This window comes from Oxyura jamaicensis (genome assembly GCF_011077185.1).
Source record: "Oxyura jamaicensis isolate SHBP4307 breed ruddy duck chromosome Z unlocalized genomic scaffold, BPBGC_Ojam_1.0 oxyZ_random_OJ72400, whole genome shotgun sequence".
NCBI lineage: Eukaryota > Metazoa > Chordata > Aves > Anseriformes > Anatidae > Oxyura > Oxyura jamaicensis.
Genome location: NW_023305602.1, coordinates 115084 through 133568, shown reverse-complemented (window position 1 = coordinate 133568; position 18485 = coordinate 115084). Strand labels below are relative to the sequence as shown.

General features: G+C 44.6%; 1 protein-coding gene across 1 annotated transcript in view; it reads left to right on the top strand.

Moving 5' to 3' along the window:
* The window catches only part of LOC118158714 (CUGBP Elav-like family member 4), a 926766-nt gene that overhangs the window by 813252 nt on the left and 95029 nt on the right, over nt 1–18485 (top strand). Inside the window, exons 6-7 of the mRNA XM_035313400.1 lie at nt 9638–9781; nt 18196–18343. Coding sequence (XP_035169291.1) covers nt 9638–9781; nt 18196–18343 — 292 coding nt within the window. The remainder of the gene's footprint in view (nt 1–9637; nt 9782–18195; nt 18344–18485) is intronic.

Below are 18485 nucleotides of genomic sequence, written 5' to 3'. Positions count from 1 at the left end.
CAGCAATTAAAACATCAGCATGTTATCAGCACTCTTCTCATCCTAATCCAAAACATAGCACCCTACCAGCTACTAGGAGGAAAAATAACTGTCCTAACTGAAACCAGGACATCTGCCCAAATGGGAAGTTGTGGGAGATCAGTCAGAAAATATGTGGAGTATATTAGATACAGAGTTGAGGTGATAAAAGGAAAAATGCATAACGAGGCAAAAGTCACGTAGCTTGAAGATAAAGAAGGTACAATTGGGAGAAAAGAAGAACAAAAACAACAGGTGCAGTTTGCCCTGTTGCTCATCAGTACACGCAAAGGAGATAACAGCTAATGAGCGAGTTTTGCCAAGTCGTGTGATAAAAGCATGTAGATACCCTAAGTCTATATAAGTAGATGGGTTAGACAATAAAGTTGCTTCAGCTACGCACCAACCTGGAGTCATGTCGTTCATTACCTTCAGGAAGTATCCAGCAGTGTCTATTCATTTCATACCTGGTATGCGTGGCTTCATTTTGGAAGGTACTAAATGGGATCTGCACATTCAGAGCTCTTATACTGAAGAGCTTTATTCACTAGAGCTTTAATGTAACAAGGCATTTTAAAATATTTTTAGTTCAAAATTTTAACTGGCTCCATTTGAGCTAACCATGAGATAAAAGTCCACCTGTATGAGACAGACATCTCTGCAGTACTTAAATATATGCTTACATCCAATAGGACATTAATTAAGCTTAAAGCGAAACATAATCTTAATGGCAAATTCATCAGTTTTGCAAGAAAAATATGTCTAACTGTTTCTAGAGGTAGGTAACACAGTGAGTCAGAGAAGACTTACAGGGCTGACAAAGAAAGAAAAAACAAGAATATATTCTGCAAGGAAGCATCTTCACAAAACTTTGCCTCTGAATATTGTTCTAGGGAGAGGCATATTTCCCTGATGTTGTGCAGATCTGTTGAAAATATTAAAATTAATTTGTGCATACCCTCCATTTGGAAGGTCATAACTAATGGAAACCAGTCCCAACATCCAGGAAAATGATTTGTTTTCCTTTGCCTTTAAATGAAATATCAATGGATGGATATTTTATTTTTAGTTGAATATGAAATTTCACAAGTGACCGATCAAGCTCCTGTTTTCAAGAATGACTTTATTTCACATGTCAAGGCAGGCTGGGAAATTAGTTTTTCCCACAGAGGACTCTGATTAGGGATTCAAAATGAGTGTGGTGCACGGTGATTTTTCCTCCATCTTTTTCCTCACCCCACCAGCCTGGAGAACATCTGACTCTACTGACTAAGGGGAGGAATTCATTACCACACATGGGAGGGGGATGGGAAGCAAGATAGTCATATTAAGTAGACTTGCTGGCCCAAGAGAGAATGGGGAAAGCATAATAATACTTAGCCCTTATATTATTCTTTTCATCAGTAGATATCAAAGCACTTGAAAAAGGAGGTTGATTTGATGGGAAAGGAGATAAATGCCAACTCTAAGTAGCCTATTACAGAGGCACCAGCAGGAAGGCTCATGTTCATAATAGTCTCTTTTGACTGTGTGAAGGGATGAAAGACATGGACTCCTGATGGCTCTTGAAAAGGAGACCTTTATTGCCATTTTTTACCACTACATATATTTTCCCCGTAGCCCCATGCACCCGAATCTGTCATACAATTGGTTAGAGACCCTCAGACACGCGCCTCAAGCCAGCCAGCAATTGGCTACTGCCCAAAGCTCATCTTTAACACTGCAGCCAAGTTAATTTATCTTGACCTTGCTCAGGTTTTTGTTTCTACTGCTTATTTCCTCATTATCTCTAATTCAGGGACATGTGAAACAGTGCAAAGCCACCTGCGAATTCCTTTCCCACAATTCCCCCTTTTTTTATTTTCAACCAACCAAACGCTTTCTATAGATTTTTCTATCAAGTACTGCAGACATTGCAATAAACAAGGTACAATAAGCAACAGGGTGAAAATCACATGCAGAATTACAATGTTGCTTCACAGCAATGCTGTGTCTCACTTGCACAGCACAATCACAATCACGCAGAGGCCTCTTGCACTTCTCATTCATACCACAAGAAAATATCACTTAAAATAATTTGTCTGTGGCTTCAGGAGGTCCTTGTCTACTCCCGCGGTGAGCGGCTGAGAGTGGAGACCCCTCCGAGGAAAATGTTCGGGGTGCACCTAGGGGCGTCCGTTCCACAGTCGATCCCACAGCCGAGCAGAGCTGCTCCTGGCACAAGGAATGATACTATTATAGTTTTGTATAATTACACCAAAGAGATGCATTGCGATAAGCAGCAAGTGTGGCATTGATGATTTGTTTCATGATTTGGCTTTTGCCCATATAATTGAACCTTACACATGATGTGGCTGTTATACTTCCCAGGATATCTAATTTTTGTGGCTCTAGGGGCGCTCGCAGCAAGTAGACAGTCCAATCTTTGTTATCTGCCAGGATCCCCACCAGACATGTCGTAAATGGGTCATTAGCACTAGCCAGGGACAGGCACATCGCTTCTTGTCCTGTCATGTTGACGAGGGTGGCCCAGATGTTGCGGTGTGGTTGGATGGAGACCCAGGGCTGGCAATAACTGATGACAGCGGTGACTGTGAGGAGGAGGCCAACCATGGCCTTACCCCCTTGCTGGTACCCATCTTGGTCCGTGACCTGTGGAGACACAAGCATACCCTCGACCCCAAGTTATTAGAGGCTGGGGTCCCTCCCAAAGACCTGTATTTAAATTTTTTACCATCACTAAGGCCTGCTCTGATTGTGGCACCCGTGACAGTGCAGAATTCATATTTTTGTAATTTTTTACTATGGGTAGTACCTCTTCATGAGGAAAGGGTAATGCTAGGTGATTCATTATGTAAAGTGCCTTTCCCAACCTGTTCTGTGGTGTTTCCTGGGTGTCTCCCCCTTTTTGTTTATTTAGCAGCGCTTTCAAGGTACGATGTGTGCGCTCTACAATGGCTTGAATCATGGGGGAATGAGGAATGCCTGTGATGTGTCAGATATCCCAAGTTTGAAAAAAGGTTTGAAGGGAGTGGATAGTGAATAGGCGGGGCCATTGTCGGGTTTTTATTTCCTTTGGGATGCCTAGCACTGCGAAAGCGACATGGAAGTGAGCCTGGACATGGCGACTAGTTTCACCCACCGCAACTGTCGCCCAAATAGCAAGAGAGAAAGTATCTACCGATACGTGAACATATTTGAAGTGACCAAATTCTGGAATATGCGTTATGTCAATCTGCCATAACTGTAAGGAGCGTAGACCTCTATGGTTTACCATTAAAGACAGGGTCAAAACATGTTGTTGACAATCAGGACATGTTTGGACAATCAATTTGGTGTCAGTGATCGATATAGTGAATTGTTCCACCAAGACTTCGACGGATTGATGGAAAAAGGCATGAGATAACTGTGCTTGCTCCAGCATCTTAGGCACCAGGGCAGTCAGGGTCATATTAGTTAGCTGGTCAGTGCGTGTGTTACCCTCTGCAAAAATACCAGGTAACATGGTGTGGCTCTGCATGTGAATAATACAGTACAGGTGCACTCACTGCTCTACCAAAAATAACAGCTCCTTAAATTTTAGAAACAAGTTCTCCTTTGGGATGTGTCTCAAATGTGCCCTCTCAATGCGCTGAGCAACACCTACAGCATTTGCGAGTCCGATACAATATTCAATGGTACTAGTTTTTTTTCTTCTTTGTTTCCCTTTTTTCTATTTTTTCTTTTTTTTCCTTTTTCCCCCTTTTTTCCTTTTGTTCTTTTTTCTTTTTTTTTTTTTTTTTTTTTCTGGCTGCAGTGTCCTCGATCACTGCATTGATTTGTCACAAATCATGCAGTAATCTCCATTTTCCACTCTTCTTCTTGATGACAAACACTGGTGAATTCCATGGGCTGTTTGTCGGAACAATATGTCCTTGTTGGAGTTGTTCTTGAACCAACTCCTGCAGACTACTGCTTGGAAAAGAATCAGTTGAGCAATTCTAGTTCCCTTTGGTATTGACAATGGCGGAGATGGTGTCCAAGCCATAGCTTGGATTTGTCCATTATAGTCAGCATCAATTATCCCTGGCAAAACAAACAATCCGGTCAAAATTGTACTTGATCGTCCTAGCAGCAATACAATACAGTCATTCCCAATTGGTCCTTTGACATTCAGTGGAATATTATAAACGTGAGTACCCCACAACGTGGTGTCTGTTACTGTGGAGACATCCACTCCAGCACTAACTCTGGTTCTTGCTGACAGGGTGTCCATGGTGGTAACCGTGGCAGCGGGGCTGCAGCGCAGAACCCTGCTCCACCGTGGTACTCCATGGGCCGCAAGGGGACAGCCTGCTTCACCGTCGTCCTTCTTCACTGACATTGGCACTTGCAAGGCTGTTCCTCACTCCTCTCACTCTCCCAGCTGCTGTGTGGCACAGCGTTCCCCCCCCCCCCCCTTTTTTTTTTCTTTTCTCTTTCTTACATCTGCTCTCACAGAGGCTCAAACAACGTCACTTATTGGCTTGGCTCTGGTTAGCACCGGGGCCCTTACCTAACATGGAGCAGCTTCTAGATTCTTCTCACAGAAACCACCCCTATGGCCCCCTGCTACCAAAAGCTTGTCACATAAACTCACTACATTCCACCCCTCGCCTCTATGAAAAGCATATTTAAGAATAATCACAATATACTATTAGCAGCGATGGCAGCAGGCCCGGGCGCAGCAGCAGGCGGAACATGGCAGCGCCTGGTGTTTGCGGGTGGGCGCTCAAACCTGAGGAACGCAGCAGGCGGGTGGGTGCCCGGAGGTGACAGCGGGGCAGGCGGCGGCACTGACAGCGCTGATGGCCGCAATGGCATTGAGTGCAGAGTGGCCGCCATGGGTTGGGATATTGTCTCTGCCTCTACTCCCAAGTCTATCAGGTTTGCTTTCTCTGGCGGTATGCAGTCACCGCTTTTTATTTCACCCGCCTGTGTAGCCTGTGCAGCCGCTGTTTGTACCCTTTTTTCCACTTGCCATGATCTCAGTGTTTCAGTTGCTAAGCGCCAGGTCGTCATCACTTCAGCAGCTGTTGTATCTCCCTGCGAGGCAGCGTCCCATAGAGTTGTCCCAGCATTTTCCCAAGTTTTTAAATCAAATACCGCTGAAACCGTCAACGGGGCCCCATTCTTTTGCAAAAATTTCAACAATAGTTTTATCTTATACGGATCATATTTTACTCCCCTTTTTATTAGTAGTTGAGTTAATAGTTTTACTATAGCCTCTTCTTCTGCCATGAGGTTAGCTCCCATGATTAATGCCCAGCTGCTCACCTGTCCTTCAGGTGATGTCCCAGGGTTGAAGCTGCAGTGCAGCTGCGAGCTTCACTCATTCAGCTGGGTTCCCTTCGGATGCTCATGCAGCACTGCTCCTCCGCGTATCACGTCGGGGTCACCATTTGAAGGGATGAAAGACACGGACTCCTGATTGGTCTTGAACAGAAGAACGTTACTGCCATTTTTCACCACTACATATATTTTCCCCGTAGCCCCATGCATCGTCCATGCGCCCGAATCTGTCATACAATTGGTTAGAGACCCTCAGACGCGCCTCAAGCCAGCCAGCAATTGGCTACTGCCCAAAGCTCATCTTTAACACTGCAGCCAAGTTAATTTATCTTGACCTTGCTCAAGTTTTTGTTTTTACCGCTTATTTCCTCATTATCTCTAATTCAGGGACGTGTGAAACAGTGCAAAGCCACCTGCGAATTCGTTTCCCACAACTGTGGATCTGCAAGGCAGAGAAATAAACAGATCTTTTCCTCGGTAAAATGCAGAATTAACACAGATCTCAAAGTATATTTCAAACACTATTGATTTACCTACTGTAGCTCTTTTGGGGGTTGGGGAAATGTAACGTCCAGTCCAACAACCAGAGAGAGTAAGGGTGAGGCTTATGTATTACTAATAAATGACCAAGCAGACATGACCTATTGCCTTTGTCAGCAGACAACGGGTGATTTACACCATGGTTTAACTGCTCACAGAAGCAATAAATAGTCCAGATGAAAGGCTCTGTAGTTTTTACTCCACTGAAAATTGGACCCATTCTGTGTTATTTCTAATGTTATCTAGTGGATTACGGGGAGTCACTGGAGTAGAAAGGAGTCTTGTGGCTGTTTTAGATGAATGCTGTTTGGCTCCTTTGCTAAAAATCCTGCACTGGGTGGCCTGATGAAGTTCATTGCCTGATTTCCTTCAGGCCATGCGGAAGGGCTGCACATAAGGAACCACATATAGAAAGCATCCATCCCCAAATCAATGGTCATATTCAAGAGCAGAGCAGCATCTCTATTGGCTAAATATCTTTAACTGCTTGCGTGTGCATCTCATTGCAGCGTGCTCTGAAAACACACACACAAAAACAAAACAAAACAAAAAAAAAACAAACCTGCCTTTTCTATTCCTTATTTGTAGTGTGTGTTCTAACTTGATTCTGTTTGCCAATGGCCTTTCTGCCCTGTGTGTATGATAGTGGTGTTCAAAGAGGCCTGAAGTCCTGCTGTGACAGGCAACCCAGAAAAACACCCAGAAGCAGTCTTGGATCCCATTGGGCTAAATGGCTGCTGTGCAGTCACTGTGACTCACATCAGGAGGGAAGAACACTCCAGGGGCAAGAACTTCATATGGAGCTTACCCATGTTTTCATTATCTCATCTACAATAAAAGCTTGGTGTGAGAAACAAAGCTGTCTTTTTGCAATAGAAGGTGCTTTTGCAGTGGGAAATTCCACTAACCTTGCATAATCAAAAGTGATTGTGTGGCATAGCAGTGTGGAGTGTGTTAAGCAGATAAGGGGAAGGTCCTACTGTCTCAAAATAAGGAAGATAGCTAAGGAAAACAAGATGAGCAGCATGAAATCAGTAAAAACAAAAATCACGGGCCCTCTAGTCATGAGAGAAGAAGGAAAAAAAAGGAAAAGAAGCAATTAACGGTTGGTCAAATCAAATTGTATATGTATAGTATAGAAGTGCGTCAAATAGGTTGTGAATCTGTAGTACTCAGCCAATGAGGAAATGGGGGAGAAATCAGGTGTCGGGTAATAAGGTTATCATAAACTTTTACTGTGCACTCCTAATTGGCAGGATGCCTGCCATTGCAATCGCGAATAAAATAGCTTCACAGAAGATCCTGTCTGAAGAAAATTATTGAGATTTTTCTCACAATTTGGGGGCTCATCCAGGATTTGAACCTAGGACCTTGTTTCTCACATTGGTTTTCAAAAATGTGAGGGATCGGCAATTTCCTAAGGCAGGTTTCCAGCCCTAACACTTCCAGGGCAAACAGAGATAGAAGGAAAAGTCAAAGGAAGAAGACACCAACTTATTTTGACTTCTCTGTCCTGCTGTCTAGAACAGGTCACATCTTCAAAACCCATTTGTGGAAATGAATACTCATTCAGCTTATTCAGTCTGAAAATCCTCCATGTTGTATTGTGCCCACGATGCTGCAGCCTCTGCTCTGCAAACCACAACAGTTCTGAACAGCCCAATCTGCTGTGGACCATTGCCTCCTTCCAATACAGCTACAAATAGCTTTAAATGATCAGATTCAGGTTACCAAACAGTCTCTTGGATCAGGGTTAATTAAATGAGTGTCAACATCTAATTAAGGACTGGTCCAGGTGATAATTAGCAGGAAATGTATGCATTAAAATATTCATTTGTCAATGAGCTGCAATTAAGAGTGTGATTTGGGGAAGGATCAATAACTACATCATGTGATTTTTTGAAAAAAAACTGAAAAGTTGCCCAATCTTGAGCAGAAATGCGAGGGAATCTTGGCTGTTTTTTTTTTTCTTTCCCCCCCCCCCCCCCCCCCCCCCCCCTTCACTCCTCTGTTCTGTTTTGCTCTCATGATAACTTCTGAAGACTGCTCTCCACCCTTGAATAGAGCATTCATCTCTCCCTGCCTTTGTTTTCTTGAAGCACTTCTTTCAACCCCTTGTTCTTCACCACATTGTTCAATTGGGTTATAGATTTATTAGAGAAAGAGTAACAGGTCAAAAAGAAAGATTCTTTGCCAATGAAAATCACTTTCTCCCAGAGCAGGCTGCTAATCCAGGCAAATGCTCATTGTGTGGCCTTAGACTGTTTTCTGTTTTAGCAAGTTAATTCCTCAACTCCTCATTCATAACTGAGGATCTGAATATGCAAAGTCTGGACTTATATATATGGTACGTCTTTAGTTGTTGTTTACTACACTATTCCCAATTTCTCACGGAGCAACTCTGCTTTCCCTGAGACTGTTTTTGTTCTGGTTGCGGGTACATAGGTGTGTGTGTAAGCACGTTAACTACACTCCCTGGGTGCAGTCCCATGTAATCCCACCTCTGCAGGAAAACAGAGGGCCCCACAACAGCCCAGCTCCTCTGGCACGGAATTGGCGTTCCCCTATTGCCATCTCCCCGCTGACTTTATTTCCATCAGTGAATACCAGCGTGTCAAAAGGGAAGCGTACCACGGGAACATGATGATTTCAGCTGCTCTTTGTCAGTCTCCTGACAGCTCACCTGCCCTTCTCCCCAGGTGTCGTGGCAGCCCAACTCCCGAGGCAACAGTCTGCCTGCTGTCAGGGCTGCATCCCTATCCCCCTGGGGAGGCTGCGCTGTAGGGAATCAAGCGACCCATGAAGTGAGGAAGTCCTTGGAGCCAGCCAAAACAATCTCAGTGCATGCCTTCCTAAACAGATCTATTTCTTCCCATCTCTGCCTCCTATCAGAAATTTAAGAATCACAGTCACTGACCTTTCATCTGATTTTGGGGAGGAGAGGGATTCCTTTCATTCCCAAAAGCTCTACATTTTTCAGACTCCTGCAGCCAGCTCTCATGATCATCAGTAGTTCTGCATTAGTGTTGACTGCAGACAGAACCCAAACATTGTGTAACTCGCCCAGAAAAATGTAACGTTACATTTGGGCTCTTTTGTGGTAGCCTCACTATTCCCTGCTGTTCATGGATGGGGAACTCAGAACTAGCAGGTCCTATTTTTGCTCCCCTGATTTAATAGTGCTGACTAGATGCTGCTTGGTGAGGGGACTTCTGCCCTACCCAGCATACTGAATCCTGCCTCCAAGGCTAGGCAAGGTTTTCTCACTAAACATAGGGGTTACAAGACACCACAGTGTGGAAGAGTGTGACTATCTTAGTGGTCTGGCATGCACAGAGCTAACACATTCCGACAATTCACAAATCCCATGACATAACTCCAGCAAAAGCTTCTACGTTTTGCTACACCGAACCCAGATCCTCGCCCTCTGTTGAGAGCTAACAGTCCAGAAGGTTTTCTACAGTTTGAAAGAGTAAGGCAACAACTTTTGCAGAAAGTATATTTATGACAGACTGGAAGTTTGAATTTTGGAGGAAACTAGGAACTGGGCTGCTGGCCTCAGATGTTCATCCTCCTGCATGTCCTTTCCTTCCCAATGCCCTCAGCCTCTTGCAGAGGTCCAATTCAAAAGGCCAGAGAGTTTGTTTGGGAAAAATCTGTGTCATCTGGATCCTGCACTGCCTAGTCTGTGTGTGCTGTATGGATTGCATGAGCCAATGTGTACTTGGCTAATTCCCTTGCATGTCTCCTTTTGTTTCCTGTCCTGCAGGGAGCCTCTTCAAGCCTGGTGGTGAAGTTTGCAGATACAGACAAGGAGCGTACAATGAGACGCATGCAGCAAATGGCAGGACAAATGGGCATGTTCAACCCCATGGCCATCCAGTTTGGAGCCTATGGCGCCTATGCACAGGCAGTAAGTATAAACATTGCCTCTATGCATGTTCACAGGGATAGGAATAGCATGTAGAAAGCACAAAAGCACACGTGAGCAGAGAGACAAGTACAACAGCAAAGGAGGAACAAGTGATTTCATTAGTTGAATGATGGGAACAAACTGAGCTGTGTTATCCTGGGGTAGGTGAGGGCATCTCCCAGACAAGCTCCAGAGGTGCAATAGTTGCTTGTAGCAGTAACCAGTCCATGTGTGTACCCATGCAAGACAGTTCCCATGGCATCTAAGCCATTGCTGTTAAATCCAAACACAACTAACCTTTGAGTTTTGGGACCGAAATAGGCCCTGAATTCAGCTCATGCTAGTTCTCTGTCCCATGTCAGAGTTGTCTGGCCCCAGAGAAGGTTTTTAAAGGCATAAATAACTTTCCTGTTCTACTAGGACAAACAGATGGAGCTGAACAGTGGACATGGCTCTTTGCTCCATTTGGCCAGGCCCCTTCTGCCCTGCGCATCATTGGGGGTAACTTTGGAGTGATCATAGGATAAAATAGCAGCTGCTGAAAGAAGTGCTTTTACGTTTATGGAAGCATGCTAGTTTATACTAAAATGGAAAAGCAGATATATGCACACACACAGTTCTGACTCCCCAAAGCAGTATTGTTTAAGCACCCTGGGAAAACGCGTCAACTATTCAAAACAGTGTTGTGATGTCTAACTTTTGGTATCCATCTTACACACCTAACCTGGACGCTGGGCCTCTGGGACATTCATGACTGGACAGGGAGCTGGGCTCCTGACATAGCCCCAGAATGGATGCTTCTAGCATAAGTACCTCTCTTTAGGCTAAAAATAACAAGGATCTGCAAGACAAGATCAGGTTCAGGTCTCTCTGCCAGGTACTTCAGGGCAAGGTAGAGATGATCCCTGCAATAGGCAGACACAATACTTCCAGGTGACTTTGGATGACTTTTCTGGAGCAGATTAAACAGGAGTATTTGCAGGAAGCAACACTGTACCTAGATGCTTCATTGGTCTGGTGGTAAAACATGGCCTTCTTGTTCTCTGTGCTAGATTTGCAAGCAGGAGGGAAGTGCCATTAACCCCGTTTTGCAGAGTAACATTTTCCTCAGTCAGAGGGACTCAGTCATGAGGACATGCTGTAGAAGCTCCACAGACATTTATACTCTCCTCCCAGCTGCACGCCCTGGTGCTATTCTGGACCTTTTTTATTCTCTCCCCATTAGACAAATTCCATTTTTGCTTCCATTTTGTTCTGTTTATTTTTATTCTCAAAATGAGAGGAGCACTCAGCTGCTTCTTCCTTGGTCCCCTGTTCCTTTCCTCATGAGAATGCAGAGCTGTCCCCTCCCTAACCTGGCTGTGTTTAGCTATCCTTCTCTCTGGACAAGGCTGCAGGAAGGGGGAAAGAGACAGTAATTCCCAACTGAGCTCAGGCCAGCAACCTGGCAGAGGGATGCAGCATCTGTGCCCCTGTGTACCAGGGGAATAAACAGGAGAGATACCCATGGGCAGCTTTGATCTGCTGCCAGCTGAGAACAAACCTGCGGGCACATACTGCAGCACAACGCACCCTCTTAGATTCTGGTAAGCAATGGGGCGGCCAAGCCTGAAATCATGAGCAGTAAAAGTCAAACCAGACTATGAATGGTGGTAATACAGTCTACAGTCCTGGCCCAAATAAGCAGCAGTAGGAAAGGTTCCTCCAGCTCTTCTTTCTGTGTAGGAAGTGGCAAGTGCTTAGCGACTGTCTCAGGTCACTACTGCCCCACCATGAAGAAAAAGAAACATGCAGAGACCAAAAAGGGTTGGGAAGATGGGAAAATGCAGAAGAGCAAAGCAAGAACAAAGGAATGAGCCTTGGAAAGTGACAGATGATGTGTAAATTATTTATTTTTAAAATTATTTAAAATAAGATCAAAGTCATAAATCAAGTTTGCATAAAAAATAGGGTAGGAGTGTTAGCCACGGTCTCCTGGCCAAATTCCAGACGTGGCACTGATTGTATCCTGAAGCAGGGGACAGGCATAGATTTAGTGAGTGAAAATGGACAGATGGGGACAGGCAGAACAGACAATGGTAACATTTGCTCTCTGGCCTAGAGCAAGTCCTTTCCCCTCAGTAAATCCCAGCTCCCCTCCCTCTGAAAAAGTGCAAATGGCTTTGGCTTCTGAACTGCAGACAGTAACTGCAACACATCCAGCACTGCACAGATCTCAGTCATAATCAGAAGTGGTCACCTTGGGATTTTGGGGTGGCAGTGACTCTATGGTGCTGACCATGAAACCTAGCTGCCCACCTCTGCCTCCCTGCTCCAGCTCCTGGGGAGCTGAAAGGGTGTTTCTGCTAAAGGATTTGAGGTAGTACTGAAGGGAAGAATCACTTTTTCCAGTGTTTATTCAATTCATACTGTAAATTTATTTTGGAAATATATATATATATAAAATCTAGCCCTACAAAATCAGGGAAAAATTTGCTTTATATAGATAGACTGTCTTCTCCATATAATTATTTTATTTAAATGACCAAAATGGGACAGTATACTTGGTAAATACTACCGGTTATGCATATCAGTTGTTCTGATCTGTTCCAGAAGAGGAAGCTATTTTGAAGTCATGGTACTTTGTAGCAGGGCCAATGCCATATTTCTGATTGTCTTTTCCTTGGTATTTCAAAAAACCTGAGTAGCAGGGAATGAACCATTACATGGCCATTTGCACATCTGGGCTCCATATATATATATATTTTTTTTTTTTTTTTTTTTTTTTTTTTTTTTTTCCCCAACAGTTTTCAGGAAGTTAGAAATCCAAGCTATCATGTAACAGTTTTCAGAAAGTCACTAAGACACATGAATCCATACATCACATATTTGTTATTTTTTTGGTCTTAATTCAATTTAAATAATATTTTCAAAGCAGAAATTTGTTTCTAAGAATAAATTTGAAAAAGGAAGGACCCTTCTGAATATTTTTCAGAATGCCTTAAGTTTGTTTGAAGGCTTGGAAGATGTTTTTATTTCCCAAAGGCCAGTTAGGTAAAACAGTCATGAGTTTGTCAATTCTGTGATTTACCAAATATGAGTCCTCTTACTGCTTGAGTGATCACTTTACTTACCTCTTTCTACCACAGGGATACCATGAGGATTAATTAGCTAAGTGTTTGTATAGAACGTTAGAGGTGAGAAGCGTCGGATGCTGTTATTACTTTTATTATTATTACTGAATGAAGAATATGAATAGTCAAACAAAGAATCAGGTGATTCAGATATGAGGACAGAAAACAACACTGAAAAAAATGAGAAGGTCATCAGATCATTCAGAGTAAGCCTTCTCCAAGGGCAATGATCACACTATTTCAAAAAGAGTGCATCAGAAATAATCCTTCTTACCTCTTCCCCTTCAGTTTCACATGTATTTCTTTTGGGGACTAGGGAATGTTGACCGTAGCATCCTTGTCCTATTTCTAGCAGGAGTTTTTGGCCTTGAGTAAGTCACTTCATCTTTCCATGCATCTGTTCCTCCTGTAGGAAAAGGATAACATTTCCTTTCCTGGAGCGCAGTTGCACAACCCTGCTGTCTGACAGCCACCCAGTGCCAGAGGCAGCCGTCTCATTCCCAACACCGCCTCTGGCCACGGGTCCCCATTGCACTCCTCTAGGCTGGCAGTGACCATGCAGGGACCCACTTCTGGGAGGAGGACTGGCAGCAAGCACCAAGCAAGCTCTTGTTTTGGTGCAGCTGTGCTAAAGAACCTCACCCTTTGCTGTGCTTCGTCTAAATCTCCCATGATAGGATATGATGGATAACCTGTGCATCCACTGATGATATAGCCATCTGAAGTTCAGCCACCTCAACATGAGGTAGCAATAGATGTGTGAGGTGAATCCTCCCATCTTTCCCCGTTGACCAGCCATCATGTACTACCTCTCCTCATGCTTTAGACGGCCTCACCAGTGCTTGTCCAGATGCCGCGTTGGTTCTCAAGCCCTGGGATGGGGACTGCAGGCTCATAGCTCTAGAAATGCTGTCCACATGCATGGACCGGTTTGATAACATCTCCTGGTCTCCTCAGAAGATAAACATTTGAGCAATGATAATGGCCAGGCTGGAGGAAAGAGGGAACGAATCTATAAAATTGGATGGGAAAAAGCTCTAAATGCTGAGGCAAAGATCATGCCAAGGAAGTGAGAGAAGCAGAAGGAAATACGTCCTTTCACATGAGGAGGGGAAAAGCTCCCCTCTGTCCCCTTGGAACAGCCTGAGATAATAAGGCTGCTGCCTTTCTGATTAGTGCTCTGTGGCCCCAGCCCAGGCAGGGAAAATCTGCATTTCAAAAGGCATATTTTAAAGTACACAATACTCAGGGGCCCTACTGCTATTGATTTGTCTCTGGTGGGGTCTCAGCCTCACTTTCTACAGCTTTATTAACTGGGAACATACACTGGGCCTCTTTCAAAGTGAAAGGAGAGTGGATGGGACATTTGTCTTCAGGGGGAGCTGGGGAAGGAGTGGGGTGACTTTTATTTTAGCTCACTTGGGAATGCCCTGGTGGTTTTATAAGAAAGGCCAGTGACCCTTAAGGACTTGCCCTCTTTTTGTAAATCCCCCTGGAGCCACACGGGGGGAAGGAGGTAGGCCCGTGCCATCAGCTTCTTTCAAGGTGACCAAGTTCTTGTCTTCCCACCCCTGCAATGCTGCTGCACTCAGCAGTGCTGTGACCATCAGCCAAGCTGTGACCATCATCTGCTGGGCTGGGAAGGTACCCCTCCCCTTTCCCCTTAGCCCTTACCCTTGTGCACCTCCAACCTGATAGGGAAGGGCTGCATCTTCAAGGCATGAATGGAAAACATGACAGCAAAAGGGTGTTGGCATGTTGAAAAGGGTTGTGATGTCTGGGTGTGGATGGGACGTGGTTGGGGTCCAAAGCAAAGTCCATTAGCTGGGCTGCATGGCTGTGTTCAGGTATGGGATGCTATACTCCTTCCAGCTCTGGAGGAGATCCAGGTTTACCCCATGGGGTGGCTCTGAAGGCTGTAGTGAGCTGTATGTCCTCTGGGTCACGAGGTACAGGTCCCCAGCTCCACATTTTACTGTGCCAAAGGGGCTTCCAGCTCTCCAGGGCAGCCCAGGTGTCCCCAGAGCACCGAGCATTACAGAAATGGGGTGACCGCTCCCTACAGGATGCCTGCTAGAGCAGAAGCAACAGAACCTAATTTCCCAAATCACAGTTTAGGGCCTTTACTACCTTATTTTTACTGTGTTCGCTTTTTAACCCTAAGCTGTATTTAACCTCTTTGCTCCTCAAGCTCCCAACTCAGATTCTATGGGAGTATGACCAGTTTTATCTGAATGTTTTTTTGAAACACACCAGACTTTAGGCTGTAGTCCCTGCACCTTCAGCAGTCATGAGCAGGTTAGGAATATCTTCCTCCTCTCATGATGAGAGAGGAAATTTCTTCTTCTTCCTGAAGATCTATGACAGAAATACACGCATGGCATTATACTGTAAAAAGTATCACACACGTAGCCAAGGTATAGTCTCCCAACACACATCTTCCAGTGCGAACTTATAAGCCCTCTGAATAGACAAGAAGCCACACATACAGTTTGCAAACCAGGAGAAGCACCTGCCATTGTGGAGTTAACTCTGAACACTTAGAAACATCTATAAGCAGGAAAGGAAATTGCATAAGCCATAAATAATGTCACAAGTGATTGCTTAGTTCTGCTGAGTGCAAAATGGAGATTGTCTTTGGAGCAGCACAATCATTTGTACTATCATTGGCAACACAGTGTCTTGTAGATAGAGCCCTGTGTCTCTTACTGCAAAGGTGAAACAAACAAACAAAAAAAAGGATTAACACTTTTATTTTAAATGGTTGGGAACCAAGAGCCAAAAATATCCGCGGAAGGCCAAGTAAGGGGTAGGAATGATTTCACCTGACTGTGTCAGTATGTGCAGCTGAACTGATTACCAGGGACTTCACATGCAGTCAATAGGAAGAAACAAAGCTGCAATTCATCTTCCCAGAATACAGAAGGGAGAGATGAATTTTGGCCTAGACTCTTCTTCCTGTTATCACATCAACCATAATAGGTGACTAACTCCATCTATATAGGTATATATAGGTAACCCCATCTATATTTATTTTACAGAATCTGACAAAGGGAAACATCAAAATCAAAGTCCACTGTCTGTCCTGGAAGTCCTAAGGAAAGTCCCTGGTACAAATTCCAGGCTATTATCTGCCAGCCAGACTGACCATGACACACACATGACCAGCTGTAGGTCACTCCATGTTTTGTGTGTTTGTTCGTGCAGCTCTGATCAGGTTTGGAGGAACACAGAGAAAAGTCAGCAAAGGCCAGACTGGGACTGACCCCAGCCCTTGCAACTGCTTCCATCTCAGAGAGATGCTACTTGGATCAGCAATGTTAAATGGATCCTATCTTCCCTATGAAGAAAGGCTGAGACCTGAGTCTGTTCAGCCTGGAGAAAATAAGACTGAGAGGGGATCTCATCAATGTGTATAAATACCTGAGATGTGGGAGACAGAGGGATTTGGCCAACCTCTTCTCAGTGGTTTGTGGGGACAGGACAAGGGGCAACGGCCACAAAATGGGGCACAGGAAGTTCCACACCAACATGCAAAAGAACTTCTTCACGGTGAGGGTGATGGAGCACTGGAACAGGCTGCCCAGGGAGGTTGTGGAGTCTCCTTCTCCGGAGATATTCAAGGCTCGTCTGGACGTCTACCTGAGCAACCTGCTCTAAGGAACCTGCTTTGGCAGGGGGGTTGGACCTGATGATCTTTCGAGGTCCCTTCCAACCCCTTCAATTCTGTGATTCTGTGATTCTATAGGCACAGATCTTGGCCATCATTTCTGCAACCAGCCAATTATATTCTCAGCTGTCCCCAGGTGAAAATATCTGGTACAGAAAATGAGATATGGGTCACTACACCCAGTTCTGGAGTCAACCCAGTGTTAAAGATGGATGGATTCCCCTTTCTTCATTCACTTCATTGGCATACTTAATAAAATCACCTGTTCAATGCCTCATTTGGAGAATAAACTCAAATGATGCCTAGAAACATATGTACTCCTTAAAGGGGAATCAGCATTGTGCTATAATAGAAAATATTATCTAATCACTCCATCAGTAATTACAAAGAACAGGAGATCACTAATTAAAATGTGAAAGTGCCTTATGCAGGGTATAATAAAAAAGGGTGATTAACAAACAAAGGGGAAGCCACCACCTTGGCACCAATCTGCATGAGGCTACAAAAAATAACAGTACTCAGCTCTACTACAGCACTCAATCTGTAAATCTGAAGGCACCCCTGCATGGGGAGACAGATAACCTGTGCCTCAGTTTATAGCTGGAGAAACCAAGGCAAGTTTACACAATTTGTCCATGGTTATACAGCAGGTCAGTGGCAGAGCATCCTTTAATTTTGTCTCTTCACAGATGGTGACAAGGAAATTTTCAGCATCTGAGTGAGAGAAGTGATTTCAAGGATTTGTTTCAGTGTGTATATGTAAGAACAGTCAATTTAATATTTCAGTATTAAACAGTAAGGAACAGATTTTGTCATGACTTTGTCAGACTCTCACAACTTTGTCATGACTTTTTTGTTGTGACTTGAAGTCTGAGAAGCAAATCCCATGTGCTTAAACAACAGCATCAGAGGGTGATTTCTTGATGGGAGAGAAGGTAAATCACAGAGAGCAGCAAAACTCATCCTGAAGACAGCAAAGGCATGAGTCACTTCTAAAATCTTTATTAAAAAATAGTTTCCTTCTCTGCTGTTATCATCAAGTCATGTGTTACCAGAGGCTGGGGAATGAATAGAGTGAGGTTTCAGTCTCTGCTCATCCTCTTTCAGTAGCCATTTGAAAATACCTCTCAAAAGCAAAAACAAACAAACGACAACAAGAAAGTAGCCAACAAGGAAATGCATCACGATTTGGTTTTTGGTTACTATATATCTATATATCTCCACATGCTATGGTCTCCCCTCAGAAGCCACCAGTGCTTTCCTGGAGCTTTGATACAAGCAATATAAGCCATGAAACCTCTCTGCTCAGGAACATATAAAGTGTTTTCTCTGCCCTCATCAATGAAGGGCCTGGTAGTCAGAGTGGTGAGTCCAGCTCACAGGAGGCCTCCACACAGGGGAACACACTGGGGATGTGGGGGTCATAAAGACCCCAAGATGTGATGATACAATTTGCCTCCTGTAGTGAGAAGGAAGGCCAAGGTTGGGGGGTACCACAGACGTGGCGAGCTGACATCTCAAACCAGAGGGATCCCTCACACCCTGGTGTGTGGCCTCCATCCTGGTGCTGGTGCCCCAGGCTGTTCTGCTGGTGATCACGTGATATTTTTTCCTTGCTCTCTTTGTTCCAGCTGATGCAGCAGCAGGCCGCAATCATGGCATCGGTGGCACAAGGCAGCTACCTGAACCCCATGGCAGCCTTTGCCGCAGCCCAGATGCAGCAGATGGCGGCTCTGAACATGAATGGCCTGGCGGCTGCCCCCATGACACCAACCTCAGGTAAGGGGCCAAGAGAGGTAGAAAGGGCAAAGGGCAGGGAAATCTGGCCACGTGGCAGAGGAGACGTGGAAGGATGTGTTAGCTGTCAGCTTCTCCTACAGTAAGTGCTTTCTAAAATGGTAGTCTTGCTGATGAAGGCCAC